This window comes from Corella eumyota, chromosome 1 (genome assembly GCF_963082875.1).
Source record: "Corella eumyota chromosome 1, kaCorEumy4.1, whole genome shotgun sequence".
In the NCBI taxonomy this organism is placed as follows: Eukaryota; Metazoa; Chordata; class Ascidiacea; order Phlebobranchia; family Corellidae; genus Corella; species Corella eumyota.
In genome coordinates, this window is record NC_137490.1 from 10906464 (window position 1) to 10928214 (window position 21751).

Consider the following 21751-nt stretch of genomic DNA (forward strand, 5'->3'; position numbering starts at 1 on the left):
GGGTAGCCTTATATGCCCTGTTTAAAACTGGTACTGTTTGGCCAGTACAATATCTAAAAGAGTGTAATAAAGTATTTTAAACTAATTTTTTACTAAGTTGAGGAAAATTTTATTTTTAGCTTAAAAAATCAGTTGCTTTTATTAAATTGTTATGGGCTGGGTTTGTTATTATAACCTATACAAATAAAATGTCATTTCTACGCTTTTGACATGAATGAAAATAAAAAGAAAAGGCTATGCTACTCTTTTGTGGGAATTGGTGGAGTTCTTTCTGTAATAGCTGGATTAACAATAGGTTTGCATTTTTTTGAACTTATTTATCATTGTTTAGTTCGAGTAATAATAGCACAATGCTATTCTGTGTTGCAAGACAACAAAATTTACAAAATGATAAAAATACTTATACGGTTATTTATTTGCTTAGGGATCTGCGAGTTAATTTTTTAAGTGAAATTATGAAAAGCAGATTATTTAAACTAGTTTGTTATTTGATAGGAGTAATTTTATACTTGAGTTCGACTAATGATAAAAAGGAAGAACTCGTTAAACTTTATGGAAGAATTCGAATATTAAAAGTTAAGGAAACTCAGCTGGACTACCAAGTTTTGGTTGATAACATTACTTTAACTGATCAGATAAAGAAAACAATAGACACAAGTGTAAATTCTTGAAATAATTGTTTAATTATAGTATTTATTAATATTTGAACTTTACTTTAAACAATTAGTTGTAACTGTCTGATATAAACAGTTACAATTTAACTTGTAAAAAGTGTTATATATACTATTTTTTTTTACAAAAAAAGCTTTATTATCTGTAGATGGAAAATAGTTTTCAACATTTTTCAAAGCCCAATTATGCTTTTCAAGTTACTTGGTTTTCTGATGATCAAATAGCTCGACTTGTTAATGTAACTGATCTTGGAGTTTTTACACATTTCACATTAAATGCTACAAAAAACTCTACCTTAGAAAAAATACAAGAATTTCTTGAAAAATCTTTTATTTACAACTCGATGCTGGAAGTAGAGTTAAATGATCTTGAAATTCAAGCTGTAAGATAATTTTTAGACAATTTTTTTAAGACAATTTAGGTAAAAATATTGGTGTAGTTTTTTTATGTTGTTGCTTTTGTTTAATTCTGTTCTTTTGTATGAAGTTACTTTTAAGCATCTATATAAAATGAAAAGTAGTCGACAATATATGTATGTTTAATTAATAAGCTTACAATTAAAATGCCATCTATAGTTTATGCTATTCACTAGTCTTAATAAACTACTTATTTTAGACACCTTTTATTGAAATGAGATCATTTTCTAACTTCGAAAGTTTTTTAAGTGAAAAAAACAACCTGAATTTAAATCTTGTTAAAGGTCCAAACATTAAATCCCCTGAAGAACATTTCGAATCTAATATATTTTGCAGTTCACTTAAGGTAAATGTCGTTTTTTTATATTTTTTATCTTTGTTATGGAGAAGTTCGTCTTCACAACCTAAACATAGAGAAACACTGTTTACTCTAACCCAGTTTTGAGATGTTTAAGACTTAAATGCATTAAAGGTTTTTTAATGTGATTTTATTAAATAGCAGTGGTTAAGACACTAAATATCACCCCATTAGATTTTTGAATGTTTTTTGCTGTTTACAAATTGTAGCAAAAAAATCAAAAGGTCAATAATATTAAAAACTGGAAAAGGCAGTTTAAATATCTTTGCCAGGGCGACAAAAATCACTTTTTGCTATTACAAATTCTGAAACAATACTAAATTGATATATAAATAACTGTTTAATTATAACTATTCTTTAATAATTATTTATGTTTTATTAGATAACATAAAAATAAATGTAATTAGTTTCCCAGTCATGGTTCAATCTCACCTGTCTCATGCACAGAAGACAACAATAATACTTTAAGTTCAACCTGTGAGTTTACATGCAATACAAACTATTTCCTGGTTGGTCCAAGTATTCTAACTTGTCTCTCATCAGGAGAGTGGAGTGATTTGGTTCCTATTTGTAAAGGTCATTTAATTCAACTGATTTTGTTTTCAATTTAGATTTTTATCTAATTAATTAAATATTTAAAATCTATATTTAATGGAGCTTAGTGGACAACATATATATCTATATATAAACCTGCAGCGTGGTGTAATGGTAAGAACACTTGCTACACAACCTGAGGTTGTATGTTTGATTCTCACTGCGTTGCTGTAACATCCTTGAGTAAGGTGCTATAAATGGTATGAACCCCTGCTAAGCCAATACTTAATCAGCAGTTTAGTTATCAGGCAGTTATAATCTATAATGTTCCAAACTACCAAAGGCAACTTATGACTAGGTCGAGGTAACTGATGTTTGTTAAGCAACCTGTCGACCAGTTGTTAATTTTATTAAAATCTCAAAATGTTAAATACCTTTTTAGCCAAATGTTTAAGTTTACCAAGAGCTCCAAATGTAGAAATTTCTCCCGAGTCTTGTTTTCTGAAAGAATCTTTCTCTGGGACTCGTTGTTTTTATTATTGCGAACCTGGTAATGTATTGGAAGGAAAGGGAACACGAATTTGTAAAGATGATGGACAGTGGAGTGGAATGTCACATATGTGCAAAAGTAAAAATAACTTTAAATAAATACCAATAATAAAAATTACAGTTTTATATGTGTTCGCTGTATGTATGTTTAATAAAAATGCTTTTATAATAAAAAAAAACTGCCATTTGTGTTGCCACGTAAATTACTACCTATATTTTAATTGCAAGTTACATCCACATTACGACATTTAAAATGCTGCCAAATATTGTATGCAATTGACTAGATAAAAATGGTAAAACAAAAATAAAACTTCAGAAACGTGCTCACCACTAAGTATACCAGAGGATGGGGAAATCTGGCCATCTACTTGTTCAAGTAGTTCTCTTCTTTCTTCTGGAAGTATTTGTAGTTTTTCTTGTTTGGATGGTTTTACTTTGGCTGGTAGTCCTACTTTATTGTGTGATAGAGATGGCAGGTATGTTGTTGTAATTGTGGAATTCATTAAAAATACTATGGATAAGTTGTTGTTTATGTCCTTTAAACACATTTCTTAACTTTCTTTTCCAAATTTCGTAATACCTATAAATTTATTGAAACCCTTGTGTACTTTTAACTTTATATGTCCTCTAACACTTATTTTAATCACTACATATGTTATGTTAAATTACTATTATTTTACCGGCAGCGTGGTGTAGTGGTAAGAACACTTGCTGCACCACACATGAGGTCATGGGTTTAATCCCCACTGCTCTCTTGCTGTAGAGCCCTTGAGTAAGGTGCTATAAACGGTATGAACTCCTGCTGAGTCAGCACTTAATCAGCAGTATAAATATCGGGCAATTATAATCTATAATATCTCAAACTGCCACAGGCAACTCGAGACTGGGTCGGAGTAACTGATTTTACTCTATGTTTAAGTCGTGTATTCGACTTTCCCACATCGAGGATGAAGATATATACAAAAAAAAATGTTTGTTATGTATTAACGAACATTATTTTTGTAACTTTTACCTCTACTTTATGGTTCTAAATTATTAGACTGTAAATATTAAGTAACTAAATATCTTGTATGCTGAAAATATTCACTTAAAATGAGTATGTTTAATTGTATACAATATATTTACTTAAGCTTTTAATATATTGTAGTTGGAATTTTGTGCCACCATTTTGCCGGCGTGGATGCCCACCTCTAATAAGTCCAAGTAATGGGGAAATATTTCCACCCTTATGTACCAAGAATGAATTAATTGATGGCCGTAATGCAGTAGTGATGGAAGGAGTTGTTTGTTTACATACTTGTTTTGAAGGGTATAAAATGGAAGGCACTGTACAACGTTTGTGTGGTGCTGGTGGTTCATGGTCTGGGAATCAGGTTTAAAACTGTTTATTACATTTTATTTAAAATTACTGACTTTTTTGAGTAAGTGCTAAAATTTTATGTACACTAAAAAAAATTTACGTGACTTATAGGACAATTTTTATGTACTATTATATTATTTATATCGTTATGTTAAGCTAAGGTTTAATACGGTACTAACTACATACAGTCTAAATAAAATTTTTATTGATTTTTTAGGTACACTGTATTCCTATTTGCAAGCCACTAACATTACCTCCTCTTTTGTATGCCACACCAACAATTTGCTCTGACAAAAATAATAAATACTATTTAACTGAGGGTCAAAAATGTTTATTAAATTGCCCAGAAGGTTATTATTTATCAGGTGATGCTAAAACAACTGTATGTCTTAGTAATCAAACTTGGGAACCTGAAGTCTTAAATAGATGTTTGCGTAAGTTGAAATTTTAAATTTTTTGTTAACAATTCGTACTATAAAATTACCCTAAAAAAACTAAAGCTTTTCAAACTGATTCCAAACATAGATTAACATTAGTTCCCCTAAACTAAACCAGTCTTGAGTTGACTTAGGCATTCGGGGTCTTATGGTTTGTAATTGCTGTTAATAAACCTGCTAATTGGGTTTTGGATTAACAGGATAGAACTCGTCTTGTTTTATACCGCTTTAATCAAGGTGCTACAGCATAAAAGCAATGAGAATCAAACCTAGAACCTTATGTAGTAAAGCCACTGTTTTAAACAATACACCACACTACAGGTCATTTAATGCTTAAATTTGTTTCACAGCGAAATCAAATTTCAACACCAAACTTTTATAACTTAGGTGCAAATTAGAAACAAAATTAATTTATTTTAAGGTGGTTGTGTGCCTTTGCACAGTCCCACAAATGGTATGATGGCACCAGAAAAATGTTACAAAGAAACTGGTTATGTTGCTCAAACAACAACTTGTCATGTTCTTTGTAGTGATGGATTTTCATTAAGGGGGCTTAGCTCTGTTAAATGCCAAACTGATGGTTCTTGGACAGGTTTTCATTAATACTATTTTGTAGGCTTATATACATATTTGCTTTCTATAATATTTGTTATTGTCTATATTATTTTTGGTATGTACTGTTATGTATTACTTTACATTGCAGTATCACCTATGTATTTAACTAAGCTGCTTTTATTCAAAAAAACTTTGACGCATAAAATATAAATACAAAATTGAATATATTGACACTTTTGTTATCGAAAACAAAATTTAATTATTTATTAGGTTCACCTGGTAAATGTTTGAAACGTTGCCCAGTTCTCATACCACCTTCTAACTCTCTTATTTTCCCATTTAACTGTTCAACTGAGCTAACATTCGAGGGAGAACAATGTAGTTATGTGTGTGAGATTGATTATGGTTTGCATGGAAACAAGAATAGATTATGTCAATCTGATGGAACTTGGTCAGGCTATTCCCCAACTTGTGAAGGTAACAGAAAAAGTTCCTTTTTAATTATTGAATTTTTTTTAAATTTTTGGTTCTAAAAATTGTCGAGTAATATTTAAATGCTATTTAGTCGTACAGGATAATGTTCTATATGCAGGCTTATTGGTTAAGAACTATGCAATATAAGCAGTAAAATAAATGTTGTTTTTAGCTGAGAAACAGTTTATGATTAGGCAAACTTACCTTGAAAGGGATATATGTTTGGATGTTAACTTAGTGACTGGTTATGTTGAAAAACAAAAAATTTCTAACTGCCTAATAAGCAATCGCAATCAACTCTGGACCATTCTTGCATCAGGTTGATCAAATTTAAAATATTTAATTTTTTATTGGACTGCAATGTAACAGTTTGCATAAAATCAATAAAAAAGTTAACTGAGTGACCCTAAGTTTTCTGAAATATTTATTGTTGTTTCATTTGTATTTAGTTATATAGTTGCGTATAATTTAGAAAAATTTATTTTTGCGTTTTTTTGTTGGGATATTTTTCTCACAATTAATATTTAATTATGTTTTAGGTTTAATTGAAAATGTTGGCCTGAGAAAATGTTTAAGTGGAGAATATCTGGAAGAGGACTCTCATGTGATGTTAAAAGAGTGTGATGTGGAGGATTTAAAACAGGCTTGGATTTGGGAAGATGACAATGGAGTTTCAATAACCCTTTCAGTAAATCATTTTCAATTATTGTTAATTAAGTTTTTAATACATTTTTTAAAATTATTACTTTTACATCTCGTGGGAATGACGACTTTTCAACCCAAAAAAAGGGGTATTATGATGACACCCAACCTAGTTTTAGGTTTCCTTTACCATTTTTTGATATTGTTAACTCCAGGTAATTTACCACTTTTTGTAATATGGTTGCACTCAATATTTGCCTTGTTAACTCACCAGTCCAAAATGTTGCTGGTTTTTAATACCGATGTATAACAAACTTGTGATCTCCAGTACCAAAGAATCTTTATTTTATGGTACAAACTACATTTTTTTTACATAACAGTTCTAATTTTTTACAGGACTTCAAAGTACAAGTCATCTTAAATTTGGCTACCATGATATGCCAATTAAAATATAAATTTTCTAACTCAGTCACATTTAAATAAGTACATTTTTAATTTTTATTCTTGGAAAGTAGTCAACAAACTTACAACTTGGGTATGGTCATGCTTCTATTGGAAAAGTAATTCTTACAAGTAGTGATCTTACTCTTCCTTGGTATGCTGTGTCTTCTGATGGAATACATTCACTTTATGATATGTTTTCTAATACCAGGTAATAAAATGTAATATTTAATTTTAAATAAAAATGGTGCTATTTTGTGTTGTAATGCCCTTTAAATTGGACATATTTTATCCACCATTATGTGAAGAATATTACTATTAAGAGCTTTTGTACTAACAGACCTTTTTACAAAATTATTGAAAATAAAACTAACTTTTTGTATATTTTAAAACAGCTGTACACGACTTCATCTTCCACTACATGCCAATATATTACCTTCAGATTGTTATTTAAATCAAACAGTAAATGAAAACACAATTTGTCATTTTGTTTGTCTTGATGGAAGAAAATTAATTGGTGATAAATTACGTTTTTGTAATTCTGGAAAATGGACTGCAACTTACCCATATTGTAAATAATTGCATCCTTATTTTTTTTTATAATGTATATACTTTTTTAGGAAATCTATAATTTTTTTAAGTCGAAAAAAGTTTTTTAGCTTTTTATATTTATTCGCACTCAATATAATAAAGGTTTTTTAACCTTTGGAAAAAAATATGTTCAACTGTTTAAGAAAAGGTATAAATACTTTAAGAAAACATATAGATGTAAACTTACTACATGTAATACTTAAAGCCATAAATCTACAATTTTATAACATTAAAATTGCATATTTTTTAAGGTGTAACAGCCTGTCCGGCACTAAGTTCACCTGTTAATGGAAATGTAACAACTTCTTGTCAGAATAATCTACAAGATGAAGGAATAATATGTGCATATAGTTGCCTATTAACACAATACAAATTAATAGGAGATATATCTACTACATGTCTTTCTTCTGGTAGTTGGAGTTCACCACCGCCCCATTGTGCACGTAAATCAATGTGATATATTTTGAGTTTTTAGTTTGTTTAAAAATTTAAAAATATTTTACTAATACTGTCATATTATGTTGTGGATTTTTAGTGCAGTGCAAATCGTTACTTCCTGTACCAAATGGAATAATTTTTCCTGCAACTTGCACTCATGATGGAAGTTCTATAAATGATGTTTGCCAACTACAATGTCAACTACCTTTTATGGTCAAGGTGTGTAGCTTAAAATGTGTATTTTTACTTTGTTTGTGTTTTTAGATATTTTATTTTTAGTTTTGAAGAAGGTTACTTTATACCTTTTGTTACCCTGATCTTAGATGTTTTTAATCATATTTTGCTTGATTATTAAACTGCCTAATAGCAGTACCCAAGGGTCTTATGGCAAGCAGTAGAGAATGAACCCAGAACCTCATGTAGTAAAACCCAATGTAATTATTGTATCATTTTAACTTTAAACTTAAATTTTATTGGAGCAATGTTTTTTTAGATAAAAATGAACTTTCAACTTTATTTATGTAAACCTCTTAAATTAATAAATATATTGTTTAGAATGTCAGCGAATTAACTTGCCTTAGCAATGGAAATTGGTCTTCTGGTAACATCTCTTGCCAAAGAGGATGTCCTAATATCTTGCCTCCAGTGGGTGACAATGGAGTTGTCAAATGCTCTAACTCTTTAGTATGGCAAGGTGACATATGTAATTACACATGCGGCAGTGAAGTACACAGAGCACTAGCAATTGTGGGTATAAATTCTGAAATTGAGATAGCCTCTTATACAGGGGTATTAACAAGGGAATGTATGGAAGATGGTTTGTTTAATGGAAGTTTACCGATGTGTGTTTCAGTGTGTTTTGACATTCCATCACCTGCAAATGGTAAGTTAGATTTAGAGCCTTTGTTATAAGCTTGTTTTTATCATTAGTAATTTATTTTTTTATTACATGTATTGTATTCATTAATAATAAACAATCTTTTTAGTGTAATTCTATTGGACTTCTTACTAAAGAAAAGTCTAGTATTTGCCATTTAAACAATAAATAATACATAATTTTCTATTAAAAGGTGCATTAGAGCCCTTAGATTGTACAATAAACACTTCCAAAATAGAAGGAACAGTTTGTAAGTTAAAATGTGATGTAGGTTATGGTCCTAACAGTACAACTTTAACAACATGTCAACATGATGGAACTTGGTCAAATACAAATCTAACATGCACAGGTTTAACTTTTAAATACAAACTTTGTTTTTGAATATATTGATTTTTAAGCAACTTTTAAAACTATTTTACTTTTTGTACACAATATTTTTATTTAATTCATTTATTTTATTAATACCCTATGGATAGTATTTTTATTAAACATTTGTGATTTGATGTTCTCCATTACATTTATACCTTTGTTTTAGAACAGACACAATTTTACATAATACACCAAGCAACTATCTTCAACAGTTCTTTTTGCTTGCAATCATTACTAACCGAGTCATCAGAAGAATATTATGTGTCAAAATCTTTACTACATTCATGTTATAATAATACTAATAGTTTGTGGAGTTGGCAAGAAAGCAATCAACTGAGTCATGTTGAATCTGGTTTATGTCTTTCCATACAGGACAGCAATGCTAAGAAGTGAAAGTTTTAGCATATTTATCACACTTTAAAAAATGTTGCAGTTTTAAAATGCAGTTTTTAAAAACTTTATTTTAAATTGCATAAACATACCTATTTTTTTGTACGTATCTTTATCTTCGATGTGGGAAGGTCGAATGCGCAACCTAAACATAGAGTAACATTAGTTACTTCGACCCAGTCTCAAGTTGCCTGTGGCAGGGATTGAACCCACGACCTCATGTGTGGTGTAGCAAGTGTTCTTACCACTACACCACTCTGCCAGTTTGAATAATGTAAGCTGCATTTAATAACGCATAGTTAAACCATTATTTTAATACCACATTTTTCATTTCAACAGGTCTACTCTTTTAGTGCTAAAACAATGTTCAGAATATAATACCTATCAGCGGTGGACATGTACTAGTGTAGGAAGATTTATATTATCAAATTTAAATAATGATTTTTATGTCACTGCCCAAGACACCAAGTTCTTGTATGGAAAAGCTTATAGAAATAATGTTGAACAACAATACAGTGAAACTTGGTTGGGAATAAATGCTGTTAATCAATCTCTAAATGGATCTATTTGTTCTTTTCATACAAACAAGTAAAAAAGTTAGAACTGGTGTTATTGTAAATGTTTTTGACATCATAAATTTGGTTTGGTTAGAAGCAATAACTGCATTTAAGTGCAAAAAGACCTTCTATTTCAAGGACAACATAACAGCTTTAATGTAGAGTAACATTGAATATCATTTCTTAGCCTCAAGTTCACTGTGGCAGTTTTGGATTTTATGAATTATATTTGCTTAATAAATAATCTACTTGTTGGTTTTTAGCCTGGTGGAAGTTTTATATTTGTAGCACTAACTTTAAGCTTTGACATTAAAGAAACAGGTATTAAACCAGGGACTATATGTAGTGAAGCTTAGTATTCTACCCACTACACCATGCCGCTGGTCTTTTAAAATGATTTATATCTTACAACCAGTTTATTAAAGCAAAATGACTTCTTTGGCCTGGCCTCGCTAACATAATATACCTTAAAAGCATTATAAATTTAACTAAGGGTTGAAGATAGATGATCAGTATTTTGCCTACTAAGAAACACTCTAACGAAAAAAGTTTTTAAATTTTTTTTATAGATGTGCACCTTTTGAGATTCCCCATCATTCTACTGTCATCCCAATGGCTTGTTCCACTAATTCACTGGTTGAACATGGAACTATTTGTCATGTGGAATGTGATGAAGGATTTTTGATTTATGAAACTTTACTTCCCACCACTGATGTACATTGTTCAAATAACAATCAATGGAAATACGAATGTAGGTTTAAAATTTTTTCATTCATTTTATTTTATTTAGTAAAATCAGTATTGTTAACTAAACTGAAAAAACGTATTACAATAACATTACTACCTTAATTAAAGTTAACATTTTTTTATTATGCATGTGAATTTACTTACTAAATTATAATTATTTATAAATATTTAAGCTAAGTGAACAAATAAAAACATATACATATGTATGTTTGTCTAATTTACACGCCACCAAAATTAAATAAACTGCCATTTGTAAGATTTATTAAATATTAGTTGAAAGTTGCGACCATATTGTAACAGTTAATGTGTAGCCTATAGAATGGGCAAACAAGAAGTATTAGCAATAAAAGAAGTAGTATTTGTCTTGTATCATTATCTGTGATTAATCACCAGGATATAAACTTGTTATATATTGTTGTAGTTGAGTGGAGGAAAGTAGTGGAATGTGTAAAACCTTGTCCTCCTCTTGTATTTAACCCTACAATAATCTCACCACATTGTAAGGATGGAGTTTATGGTGTTCTCAACCAATTTTGTCAATTTTACTGTTCATCATCATCTTTAACTATGATTGGTATGCTTCAATAAAAACAAATTTAAGTTTATTTAAACATTTAATTTTTTTAGTGATTTACTAACATTTCACAAAAAATTATTGCTGTTAAATTAATTTTTTTTAAAACAATGTTTAAATAATTTTTCCTTAAAATTCATTTGTATGAAAGTTTGATTATTTTTTTATAATATTTTATCTTTGCAAAATAGGCTAAATGACTTAACAAAGGGGCAACATTTGCTACCCCTACCTAGTTACAAGTTGGCAGTTTTTGTATATTAACTTATTATATTTTTTAATTGTTAAAGACCAATTTGGTGCTTAGTAAGAGTTTGTGTCGCTTTAAAGGCAATACTTTTTTAATTGAGTTATACAAAACAGAATAATTAATGTTAAAGGTGAAAGTTATAGTGTATGTGGTGTAAATGGAGGTTGGTCGGGTGCAGTGCCAAGTTGTGTTAATATTTGTTCACATCCAACACCAACCAATAAAAATTTTCTTACTTCGATCAACTGTGCATTTGATGAAGATCTGTTAGGACAGTTTGTTGTTGAAGGTAATATTTTGTGTAAAATATGGTATTTTTGCAACTTGTTTTAAATTTTATTAAAATTTTGTTAGAAAGCAAATATAACTTTGTCATATTTATAAAAAATTTATATATTTGTCAACATTTTATTATATTAGCTATTCCTTAATGTGGTAAGACTGACTTTCTGGATAACATTTGTCTAGAGTTTCTTTCATCGTTTTGGTTATTAATAATCTTGTGTATTGTTTAATAACTAGCCTGCCAATGGTTTTTTACCTTATTGTAAAGGTCAATGTTATTAAACATTATTTTTAAAAAAGTAACGAGAATTGTACATGATGTTTAATTTGGTAATCACTCAGCTATGACCTGAATTTTCAAAACTATTTTTTTTAGCTTTTCAGTTAGAAATGTATTTTAATTTTAATATAGTTTTGATATGATTTTTAGATGATGTATGTTATTATGAATGCATGCCACCTTATTATGCAAAAGGTGTACTACAAAGAACTTGTTTAGGCAATCAGAGTTTTGACAATCCAATACCAACTTGTCATATACCTCCTGTTGAAAGTGGAAGTTATGAGTAAGTATTACAGATTAAAATGAGTTTGTGGTATATAAAGCAATGTTTTTAAAATACCTTTTAAAAACTTTGTTAATATAAACGTTTTTCGTTAATATAAATGTTAAAGATTTTGAAGTAAAGTAATTTTTTATGAAAACTTGTAAAACATTGAGACTAATAATTTATATTAAAAAATACAACTTTTTACAAATATTTCTAGCAATAAAATTTTTTTGTTAACCAAATTTTTGTGCTTTGTTTTTTTATTTTAAAATTCTGCTGCATGTTTTTTTTGCTAGTGAAACACAATGTCCTGATGCTCCCCCTCACCCACAAACACTCGGTAAATTTACTGAACAAGGTTTATGTGTGGTTGCTGGTAATTTTACAAGATTTTGTGCTTGGTAAGTAAACAAGATTTAAATTTAGATTAAAACTATTAAAACCTATTGTGTTTTTTTTTCTATTGCAAACATACATAATACATACCACAACAAGCGATTTAATATGGGTTAAAAATGGACCCTGGGCAGGCTCATAGGGCAGATGCGTCCTATTTTTTAACAATTATATAATATATATATGTTACTTTTAAAAGGTATGAATGTATAACTGGTTACAAGATATCAACAAACAATGTTATTCACTGTTTAGCCCGTACTTATACATGGCCCACCCCACCAAGCTGTAAACGTAAATATGTGTGTCAACATATATTGGTATTACTTATATATGGTTAATACTAGATCCATAAACCAAAATATAGTAATTTTATTTTTTTATTTCAAGCTTGACTTATGCTTAAAATTTTATCCTTTAAAATTTTGTTATTATGTATTTAGGTTTATGTCCAGACATTAGTGATGAATGTACTGGGATGACGGAGGGTGAGATATGTTATGTTAATTGCGAACCTCACTTTACTTTATCACATGGGAATGGAAGACTGACTTGTAATGCTGATGGTGGTTGGAGCGATACAATGCCTTATTGTGTATGTAAGTACAACCTTATATTCATTTATATCTGTGTGTATCTAAATAACAATTTGTAGCATTTATTAAGAAGTTTAGTGGTCATTGATTCATTTCTTTTGATGAACTAGTTTTACCAACCATTTTTTATCAAGTTTTTTCGTTATTTTATTAAAATGTGAAATCTTTGTTTTTATAATTTAAATAACCTAAAATAAATGATCTATATTATGGAGTCTTGCATAACTATGTTATATTTAGTATTTTTTTGGTAATTAATTTATGCATTTTTTATTTTAACAACTTGTTAGACAAACAAGAATTCCAAATCAGAACTGCATTGTACAATGGCAATGAACTTGGCATGTTTTGTTTATCGCACAATGGAAATGTTGTTAGAAACCCGGCAGTTAATTTGCTAAACTGCAGTGAGATTTTGGAAAGTAACCCTGATTCTTTATGGTCGTGGGAAGGAGCTTCTTCACTTCGGCATTCCGGAAGTTCTTATTGTTTGTCAGCTTCTACTGGCTCTAATCATGGTTCCAGGCAAGTGGATTTTATTTTTTATAATTTTTTTTTATATATTAATTAACAATGTTAAAACAATGACTCCACTGCATAGTCGTTAACATGTGGCCTAATATTTGATTCCCTACTTTTATAGCGCTTTAATATAAAAACTGTTGCATTTTCACCCAGAATCCTAGGTAGCGATCAACTAAGTATCCTATATATATTACGTTTGATCCATGTGATTCATTTGATAACCATTTTATATATTTTTTAGGGACCCAAGTTAGTTAGGTATTTTTTTAGTTATTTTAAAAGATAATTATAATGACGATATCTGATTGTTTTACCATAACATATTTACAAAGACATAAAACTGAAAAAAAAATTGACAAACTAGAACACGAGCCCTTATTTTATTAGCCAATTAACCTTAAACTTATAAATATTTAGAATTGAAATACATGAATGTAACATTATGGATCAACTTCAACTTTGGACATGTTCTGAAAACCCATTTAAACCATTTGAAATTAAATTAATTTTTGAAAATCTTTTGATGGTAGCAGGTAAACAATCTTTTTTAATGATTTTGTAAATATAAAGTTTCCTTATGAATATTTCATTTAAAGGTTTCGTATTATAAAGTTTTTTTATAAATATTTTTTTTACATATTATAAAGTTTCTTATAAATATTTTATTTAAAGGTTTCGTTTGTGGACCAGTTTTTAAAAAAATTGGAATTTTGGTTGATTTATGTTGATATTAGTATCTGTTATACACATTTTAACTCTTTTTTATATTTATATATCTCTTATCTTGGAAGCCAATCTAAAGCCTAAAAACTCAATTTTGTTACCCTGTTCTTTTATCAAGTTGACTTTGGCAGTTTCGCAAATCATTAAAACTAATTGCCTGATAATTAACTATTAGGTTTTTAGCCTGGCATACTCGTTACAATAATAAACTTACAGGCTTGCTAAGCTATTTATATTAACTACTGCATGTGTGCAGTAGCAATTGGTTCTAGGACCTTATACACTTAATTCAAATGTTCCAACTTTGACATTTTTAGAAAATTTAACATTTGAAGTTCATCTTGCTCACCCAAGTTTAATCAACTATGAGGGTAAGGGTGGTGATGTCATCACTCCTATGACATCATGGGTTTCAACTTTGACCCCTGGTATGGAGACTTATTCAACTTTATGTTCGACCAAGTTGACAACCCATCTTTGTCCACCACTAGCAGGTGTTCTGCCCCCAGGCGGTCGATTAATACCAAGTGTTTGTGGTGAACAATGGTCAGATCAAGTAAAACTTTTTCCAACTTTATTTTATTTAATTTACGGATTAAACTTAGGGTAGCATTTGTTCCCCTACCCAGTTTTAAGTTTCTTAGTTTAAGATATTATTGAAAGCATTTTGCAGGGTAATTAACCTGTCAATTGGTTTTGAGCTCAACTGAAGTTGGTACTAATTAATTATAGCATCTTTTTAACAGGTGCTACGAAACAGAGGCATTGTTGTTTGGACTAATGGTTAATGTTGTATAGCCAAGTGTTTTTACCACTACACTATGTTATCAGTTCATATAGTATATTATTGATAAAAGTAATTGGAACGAATTATTTATTGTTTTTTTTTCATTAGCTTGTAAATATATTGTTGAGTTACGAATGTTAAGTTTCCTTACATTTATATAGGGGGCAAAATGCGAGTTTAGTTGTGAAGAAAATTATATTTTTGTAAATAAATCAGCACCAACAACAACATGTAGAAAGGAAGGAACTTGGTCGGTTTTAGAGTTTGATTGTTTACTTACATGCTCACAACCTTTTATACCTCAACATGGAGCTATTAGGTATTCTGTTTTAAGTTTTAAAATAAAATGATTTCAAAGTATCAAAAATTAAATAGTAGCTGTATTTTATTTTGTATTAATTAAATGTAAAAAAAATCACTTTTTTGAATATCGCTTGTAGTTTTTTTTTTGGTTAAATTTGTTTGTGGTTTAGTTATTGCAGTTCATCAACATACATTGAAGAAACTTATTGTAATTTTACATGTGAGTTTGGATATGAATTAGTTGGTTCCCATATAAGTACTTGTCAGTGGAATGGAAGGTGGTCACACATGTCACCTACCTGCACAAGTAAGTTAATGATATAACATTTGGCCTTTTAATACTAAACTAAGCATTGAAAAGGACATTAAAATTTTAAAATATAGATTTTTCATATTTATTTATCCTCGATGTTGGAAAGTCGACTTTATGACTTATACATAAAGTAACATTAGTTATACTAACCCGGTCTTGAGGTAAATTTGGCAGTATGGGATATTATAAAACATAATTGCCAAATAATTAAGGTGTGAATAAGTGTTGGCTTAGCAGAAGTTTAACTTTTTCAAGGGCACTAAGGTTTAAAAGCGGTGGAATCACACCCAGTTAAGTAATAAAAGTGTTTAAAATGAAGAATTTATTGCACCTGTTCAAGATTTGTAAATATCAAATCAAGTTTAAATCTTACACTTTTTTTAACTACTTTTTTTTAGAATTTTGCAAAGTTTTACCAATACCTGATCACTCTACAATATCACCAAACCAATGTCATCAACCTGGAGACAGCATTAAACCTGGCACAGTATGTTTACTACAGTGTAATGAGGGTTATCTGCTTTCAAGTATTACAACACTGTTAAGTACAACATCATCTACTCTTACCTGTTATGAAAATGGAACTTGGTCAGATGAGAATGTTATTTGTACAAGAGTGTGTCCTGCTTTACCAAATTTTGGATTGGTAGGTTGACTTTTTGGAATTGACCTTAATTTACATGTACTAGCCGGTAGCCAACCCTTTGATCTAGATTTTAATTGTCGCAACTCTTAATTTGTGTTTGCCTGCGCACCACAAACAGCAGTTTTTTTCGTTTTGCGAGACTATAAATTGGACCTACATATAAATAAATTATATCATCCATTTAGCTATATTTTTCATAGGTGGTTGTTCAGAGATATGGTAATGGTTAAAAAAATAATTTGTAATTTAATTTGTAGGCTTGTAATGTCTATTTACACTATATTGATTTAAAAATTTTTTATTTTAATATTTAACAAAGTTCAAGGCCTTTATTAGTTTTGTTATAATAAAGTTTTTTTAGATATCACCAATTATATGTTCAAGGGGTGAGAGTAGGTCAGGGTTTATTTGTACAGTACAGTGTCATGTTGGTTATATTGTTCATGGGGAAAGTAGTAGAGAATGTCTAGAAGATGGAACTTGGAAAAATTCTGTTACTGGTAAAACAAATTCTCAGTATTTGAAGATGTATGTTGCTATAGTTAACAAACAGCCTTAATCAGATATTTATTGTTTATTTTTGAAAACATTTAAAAACCAGATGTTACAGCAGCATTTTGGTCTGATTGCCTTTAAGTAGTTTAAACAAACAAAAAATTATCAATATATCTTAAACTGCAAAAGTCAACTAAAAGTTGGGTGTTACTTCACATATAGACCTTTTAAAAGTAGGCCTTTCTACAGCTAAAAAAAATTTTTATACAAAAACATTATTTGGATTTTAATTACAGATGATTTCGGTCCTGTTTGTCGGTTGCAATGTCCATCTTTTCAAACTCCTTCAAACTCAGAACTAATCTGTGATGACCATTCCACAACTCATCATTCAGATGGAGCAACATGCATTGTTCAGTGTCACCCAGGGTATGGGTTATCAGCAAAAGGGGGTCGAACTCAAAAATGTGTGGGTAATAAATGGAAGGGTGAACAATCAGATTGTGACGAGGAATCTCAGTTTCTGATGTTTTTGTTAAAAAGAGTTGGAACCTCACAGAGGTTTGAGGTTTGTTTGTCAGTTAATGAAGATGATGTTGTTGAAAAAATATCACATGAGGAGTGTATGGAAGGTATGTTGGTAATTAACAATTTTTTTTCTTTGTTTTTTGCTATTGATTAATCATAAAAATAAATTTCTTTTAGAAAAAATAAATTTTAATATGATTGTATAGATATTGTTGTGATTAGTTGTAAAATAGGCGATTGTTGTTAAAAAAACATTAATTAGATAAACACTCATTTGCCATTTGTTTTTTTAAGCGTTAATGATATTCAAATTTTTTAATTATTTAAAGGTGATAGTCCAAATCAAAGATGGGCTTGGTATGACTCCAATAAATTAAAAAATGCAGTTACGGGTAAAATATATTAAGTTTTTTTTCTATAAATTGTATTATATTTTTATATATTTGCTTTTAAATATGATTTTTTTAATGTTTAATTCATAACATATGTGTGTTTTGCTTGCTTATTTGTGTGATATAAAATACAGTCAGAAAGGTGATATAAATTTATGTATTTCTTAAAGTAATTTTGTGAGCAGGTTAAGTTGTGCATTCAATTCTATAAAATTGTTAAATTGTGCTTTTTATTCTATAAGTTCAATAAATTAAATATACTTCACACAAATAAGATTTAGGTTTATTTTTATTTGAGTTCTTGTTTGTAGGTAAATGTCTTTCAGTCAACAAGTTAGAATCAGGGCAACAATTACTAACCAGTGCTTGTGACCCTGTAAAAAATCATACAACAAACAACCAGTGGTCATGTAATGGTGTTTTGAAAGATGGTTCATCATGGTTTTTACGTATCGCCGATTCAAATTTTTATCCTGATTATGGTTTCACTTCAACCAAACAAATCTATTTTAAAAATATAGATGATGTTGATTTGTCAACAGATAATATTCGCTGGTATAAAAAAAAAAGTTTAATATTTAGTTAAGACCTTTTGTTTAGTTTTTATTTAACTTTATTTTATTTTGAAATAGATCTCTTTTTACTTTAAGCATTGGTTTGTATATTTAGATAACAAATTTTAATGAAGTAACTTTTATAGAATTGGATATAGTATTTGAAATATGTAACTTTTTTTGAAATATATTTAACTTATGCTTATGTAAAAACTATTTGTTTAAATTTTTGATCTTTAAAATATATATTTTAGGTATGCAAGAAGTTATTCTATAGATCAATACACACAATTAAAAAATTCACCACCAATTACTGTTTGTGCAATGCGGACAAATTTTGGTGTTTGTCCAGAACTTATTCCACCACAACATGGAAGTGTAAATAGCCTTGTTTTTGATATGTTTGTTTTACACCTATGTTTCTGGATTACAATAAAAAAATATTCATCTTTTAACAAAGAGTTATTGGAATTTTTATAGCCCAGTTCTAAAAATCAATTATTATTTTTATAATAATTTTGTTGTTTTTTGGAGGATTGCCTTTTTAATACACACTGAAAAATTCAGTTTTTAAAGTCTGCAATTTTTTGAGGTGTAAACATTTGTGTTTTATTTAGGTATATCCAACCACATGTACAGGCTATGAACAAGATATTACATCTGGTTTGAAGTGTAAATTCGAATGTGAGGTTGGTTATAAGATAAGAGGAAGTAATGTAATTACGTGTCAAAATAACGGAGTTTGGTCTGAAACAATACCACAGTGTTCAAGTAAGTAGTATTTAATTAGTTTATCTCTAAATATTGACATCTAAAATTCAGTTAATTAAAAGACCTACAAAAAAGTTAAAATTGCGGTTTGTGGTGCGCAGGTAAATTATCGCTACTAAATATTAGTTCAGAGTTTCAACCATTTTACGACAATTAAAATTCTAACCATAGTAATTAAACTTAAATAAAAAATGTTATCTAAAGCTGTTATAAATTTTGTGTGGTTTTTAAGTATTGATAAACACTTTCATGTCAACTACTTAGATAATTTTCTAGTAATTGGTATTACTACCTTGTTTTATTGAGATATTATAGCATATTTTTATTTTTGTATAATTTTAACCAATTTAAAATTTTATTATCCATATGTTTGTTAAAAAATATTTCAAAAAGTGTGTTGTGTTGAAGACATAATGTGACAATTTTCTAAAATATATCATTAAATATCAAATTCTGGATTTAGAATTTGCTAAAATAATTTTCTAAAAATTAAATTTTTATGAAAACCAAGAAGACTTAAAAAAAAAAATATTGTTACAGTTTTGTGCAAAAGTTTAAACTCTATCCCCCATGGAAAGATTTATCCTTCCTCTTGCACCACAAGTGGAGAAGAAGATGAAGGAGTAAGAGGAGGTGAATCATGCTCAATGGAATGTGATGTTGGATGGAGGTTGGAAGAAGGATCATCAATCCTCACTTGTATGATGAATGGAGAATGGAACACACCACAACCTACTTGCAAAAGTAAAAATGTTTAGTTTGGTTTTTCTATGTAGTGGTGAAAGTAACAATTTTAAAATACAATCAATTATATATCTGACTGTATTTGCCTATGAAGTAAACAAATCTATAAATTAAGTAAAAAAATGTGAGTGTTCTTATTTAAAAAATCATGGTCACCAGACAATAAAAGAATAAGAACTTTGTGCATAAATTATATTTTCTATTTTATTTATATTTTTTAATTTTTTTTAATGTATAAAAGGTTTTTTTTTATTAATTTTCTAATAACATAAATTTTTTTTTTTAATTTCTTAATATTAACATTGACTTTTTCTTTTTTACGCTAAGTTATAAATTTTGTATTTATATACTAGTTTTGCTGCATATTTGATTTTATTATAATTTTAACAAAGTTTTGTTATTTATTAATTTATCTGATTTTCACATATTTTGATTTAGGAATTTGTCAAGTTTTAAGTGAGTCAGACAATGCTGATGTGATTGACCCAACTTGCCTGAGTTTACCTCAAATTGAGGGAAAAGTTTGTTCCTTTACTTGTCATAATGGCTTTGGCATTCCAAGAATAAAAAGTGAAGAATTTTGTGAAAATAAAACTGATACAATTGAAAACTGTGAATTAACTACTGCAGGTACAAAAAATAAAAACAAAATTTTTTTAACATTTCTGTATTTAACTGTATTTTTTTCAAGTTATTTTTTAACTAAAAGTATATAAAGATAATTTATTAAATAGAAAAAATAATAATTTTTAAGTGCGCAATTAATTTAAAAAAAACTTTTGTTCATATGTTCATATTACTTTTTTAATATATAGTTTATTGTAAAACACATTTTTGTATTTAGACAGTTTATTGTTTGACAAACAAGGCTATGACATTACAGTTCATTTATCATGTTTATCTGATGGTAGTTGGTCAGGGGAAGAACCTAGTTGTTTACTTCTATGCCCATCCTTATTGAACCCTTTAAATGGATTGGTAAGTGTAATTATTATTTCGTTTTTAAATTAAGTCATTCTTACTTCAATATAATGTTTTAGTAAATAAAGTATATTTTAATTAGGTAACTTTATAATTACATTTTTATTTAAAATTGATAAGGTTTAACTCTTTTTTAAACATTGTGGAAATTAATGTTACAAAAATTTAGGCTTTTATGTTGGAGGCTTTTGGATAATGTCTTTATACAAAACTAACTCCTGTCGAGTCGAAAACCAACCGGCAGTTTAATTATTTTGCAATAAAATTAATAATTTTTAAAACTCAAGCATTTCAAGACTGGGTCAAGGTAACAAATGTTACCTAATGATCATCCTGTGAATTGGCTTTTCTACATCAAAAACAAAGATATACAAAAAAGTTTAATATGATACTAAATCTTGCAGGTAACACCAACATCATGCGTTGAACAACCTCAAATACCTGGAACAATTTGCACATCTCAGTGTTTTAATACCCATTTTCTTAAAGAAAAATCCTCCAATGTGACATGCACCCATGGAAAATGGATACCCACCAAGCAAGTAAACGACCTGGATTTTGACATTAATATTTACAAGGATTATGTTTACAAATCACCAACTTGTGGAGTCTACTGCAGTGGATTTAAGAACAAATATATAAATGGAAGCATTTTGAGTCCACCCAGTTGCATTGAACAAAGGTTTTTTTTGTTTTTGTATATATTTATCCCTAATGTAAAAAGGCTGGCTAAGGGATGCTTAGATATAAAAGAAGCGGGAATTACACCTATGGCCTTATGTTGTGAAGTTAAGTGTTTTTATCATTGCACCATACTACCAGTTCAATTGTGTTTATAATTAAATTTAATAGCATTCAAACTGTGGTTTTATTTACCAATCTTATTTTTTTATTAAAGTTTATTAAGTTATGACTGTTTGTTTAAAAAGT

General features: G+C 28.8%; 1 protein-coding gene across 1 annotated transcript in view; it reads left to right on the plus strand.

Annotated features, from left to right (window-relative positions):
• Positions 1–523: 523 nt before the first annotated feature.
• The window catches only part of LOC145760489 (uncharacterized), a 38229-nt gene continuing 17001 nt past the window's right edge, over positions 524–21751 (plus strand). Inside the window, exons 1-43 of the mRNA XM_082574428.1 lie at positions 524–659; positions 821–1054; positions 1288–1434; positions 1854–2022; positions 2423–2608; positions 2846–3005; positions 3677–3902; positions 4107–4323; positions 4748–4918; positions 5152–5358; positions 5528–5674; positions 5895–6043; positions 6513–6649; positions 6834–7009; positions 7281–7472; positions 7565–7686; positions 8023–8350; positions 8538–8693; positions 8880–9102; positions 9443–9691; positions 10230–10411; positions 10829–10981; positions 11362–11520; positions 11947–12082; positions 12364–12468; positions 12663–12757; positions 12907–13062; positions 13350–13584; positions 14002–14117; positions 14625–14863; positions 15256–15413; positions 15568–15704; positions 16109–16356; positions 16718–16856; positions 17148–17483; positions 17709–17771; positions 18083–18326; positions 18580–18703; positions 18943–19096; positions 19637–19840; positions 20279–20470; positions 20685–20818; positions 21226–21650. Of these exons, the coding sequence (XP_082430554.1) occupies positions 821–1054; positions 1288–1434; positions 1854–2022; positions 2423–2608; positions 2846–3005; positions 3677–3902; positions 4107–4323; positions 4748–4918; positions 5152–5358; positions 5528–5674; positions 5895–6043; positions 6513–6649; positions 6834–7009; positions 7281–7472; positions 7565–7686; positions 8023–8350; positions 8538–8693; positions 8880–9102; positions 9443–9691; positions 10230–10411; positions 10829–10981; positions 11362–11520; positions 11947–12082; positions 12364–12468; positions 12663–12757; positions 12907–13062; positions 13350–13584; positions 14002–14117; positions 14625–14863; positions 15256–15413; positions 15568–15704; positions 16109–16356; positions 16718–16856; positions 17148–17483; positions 17709–17771; positions 18083–18326; positions 18580–18703; positions 18943–19096; positions 19637–19840; positions 20279–20470; positions 20685–20818; positions 21226–21650 (7730 nt within the window). The 5' untranslated portion in view covers positions 524–659. The remainder of the gene's footprint in view (positions 660–820; positions 1055–1287; positions 1435–1853; positions 2023–2422; positions 2609–2845; positions 3006–3676; positions 3903–4106; positions 4324–4747; positions 4919–5151; positions 5359–5527; positions 5675–5894; positions 6044–6512; positions 6650–6833; positions 7010–7280; positions 7473–7564; positions 7687–8022; positions 8351–8537; positions 8694–8879; positions 9103–9442; positions 9692–10229; positions 10412–10828; positions 10982–11361; positions 11521–11946; positions 12083–12363; positions 12469–12662; positions 12758–12906; positions 13063–13349; positions 13585–14001; positions 14118–14624; positions 14864–15255; positions 15414–15567; positions 15705–16108; positions 16357–16717; positions 16857–17147; positions 17484–17708; positions 17772–18082; positions 18327–18579; positions 18704–18942; positions 19097–19636; positions 19841–20278; positions 20471–20684; positions 20819–21225; positions 21651–21751) is intronic.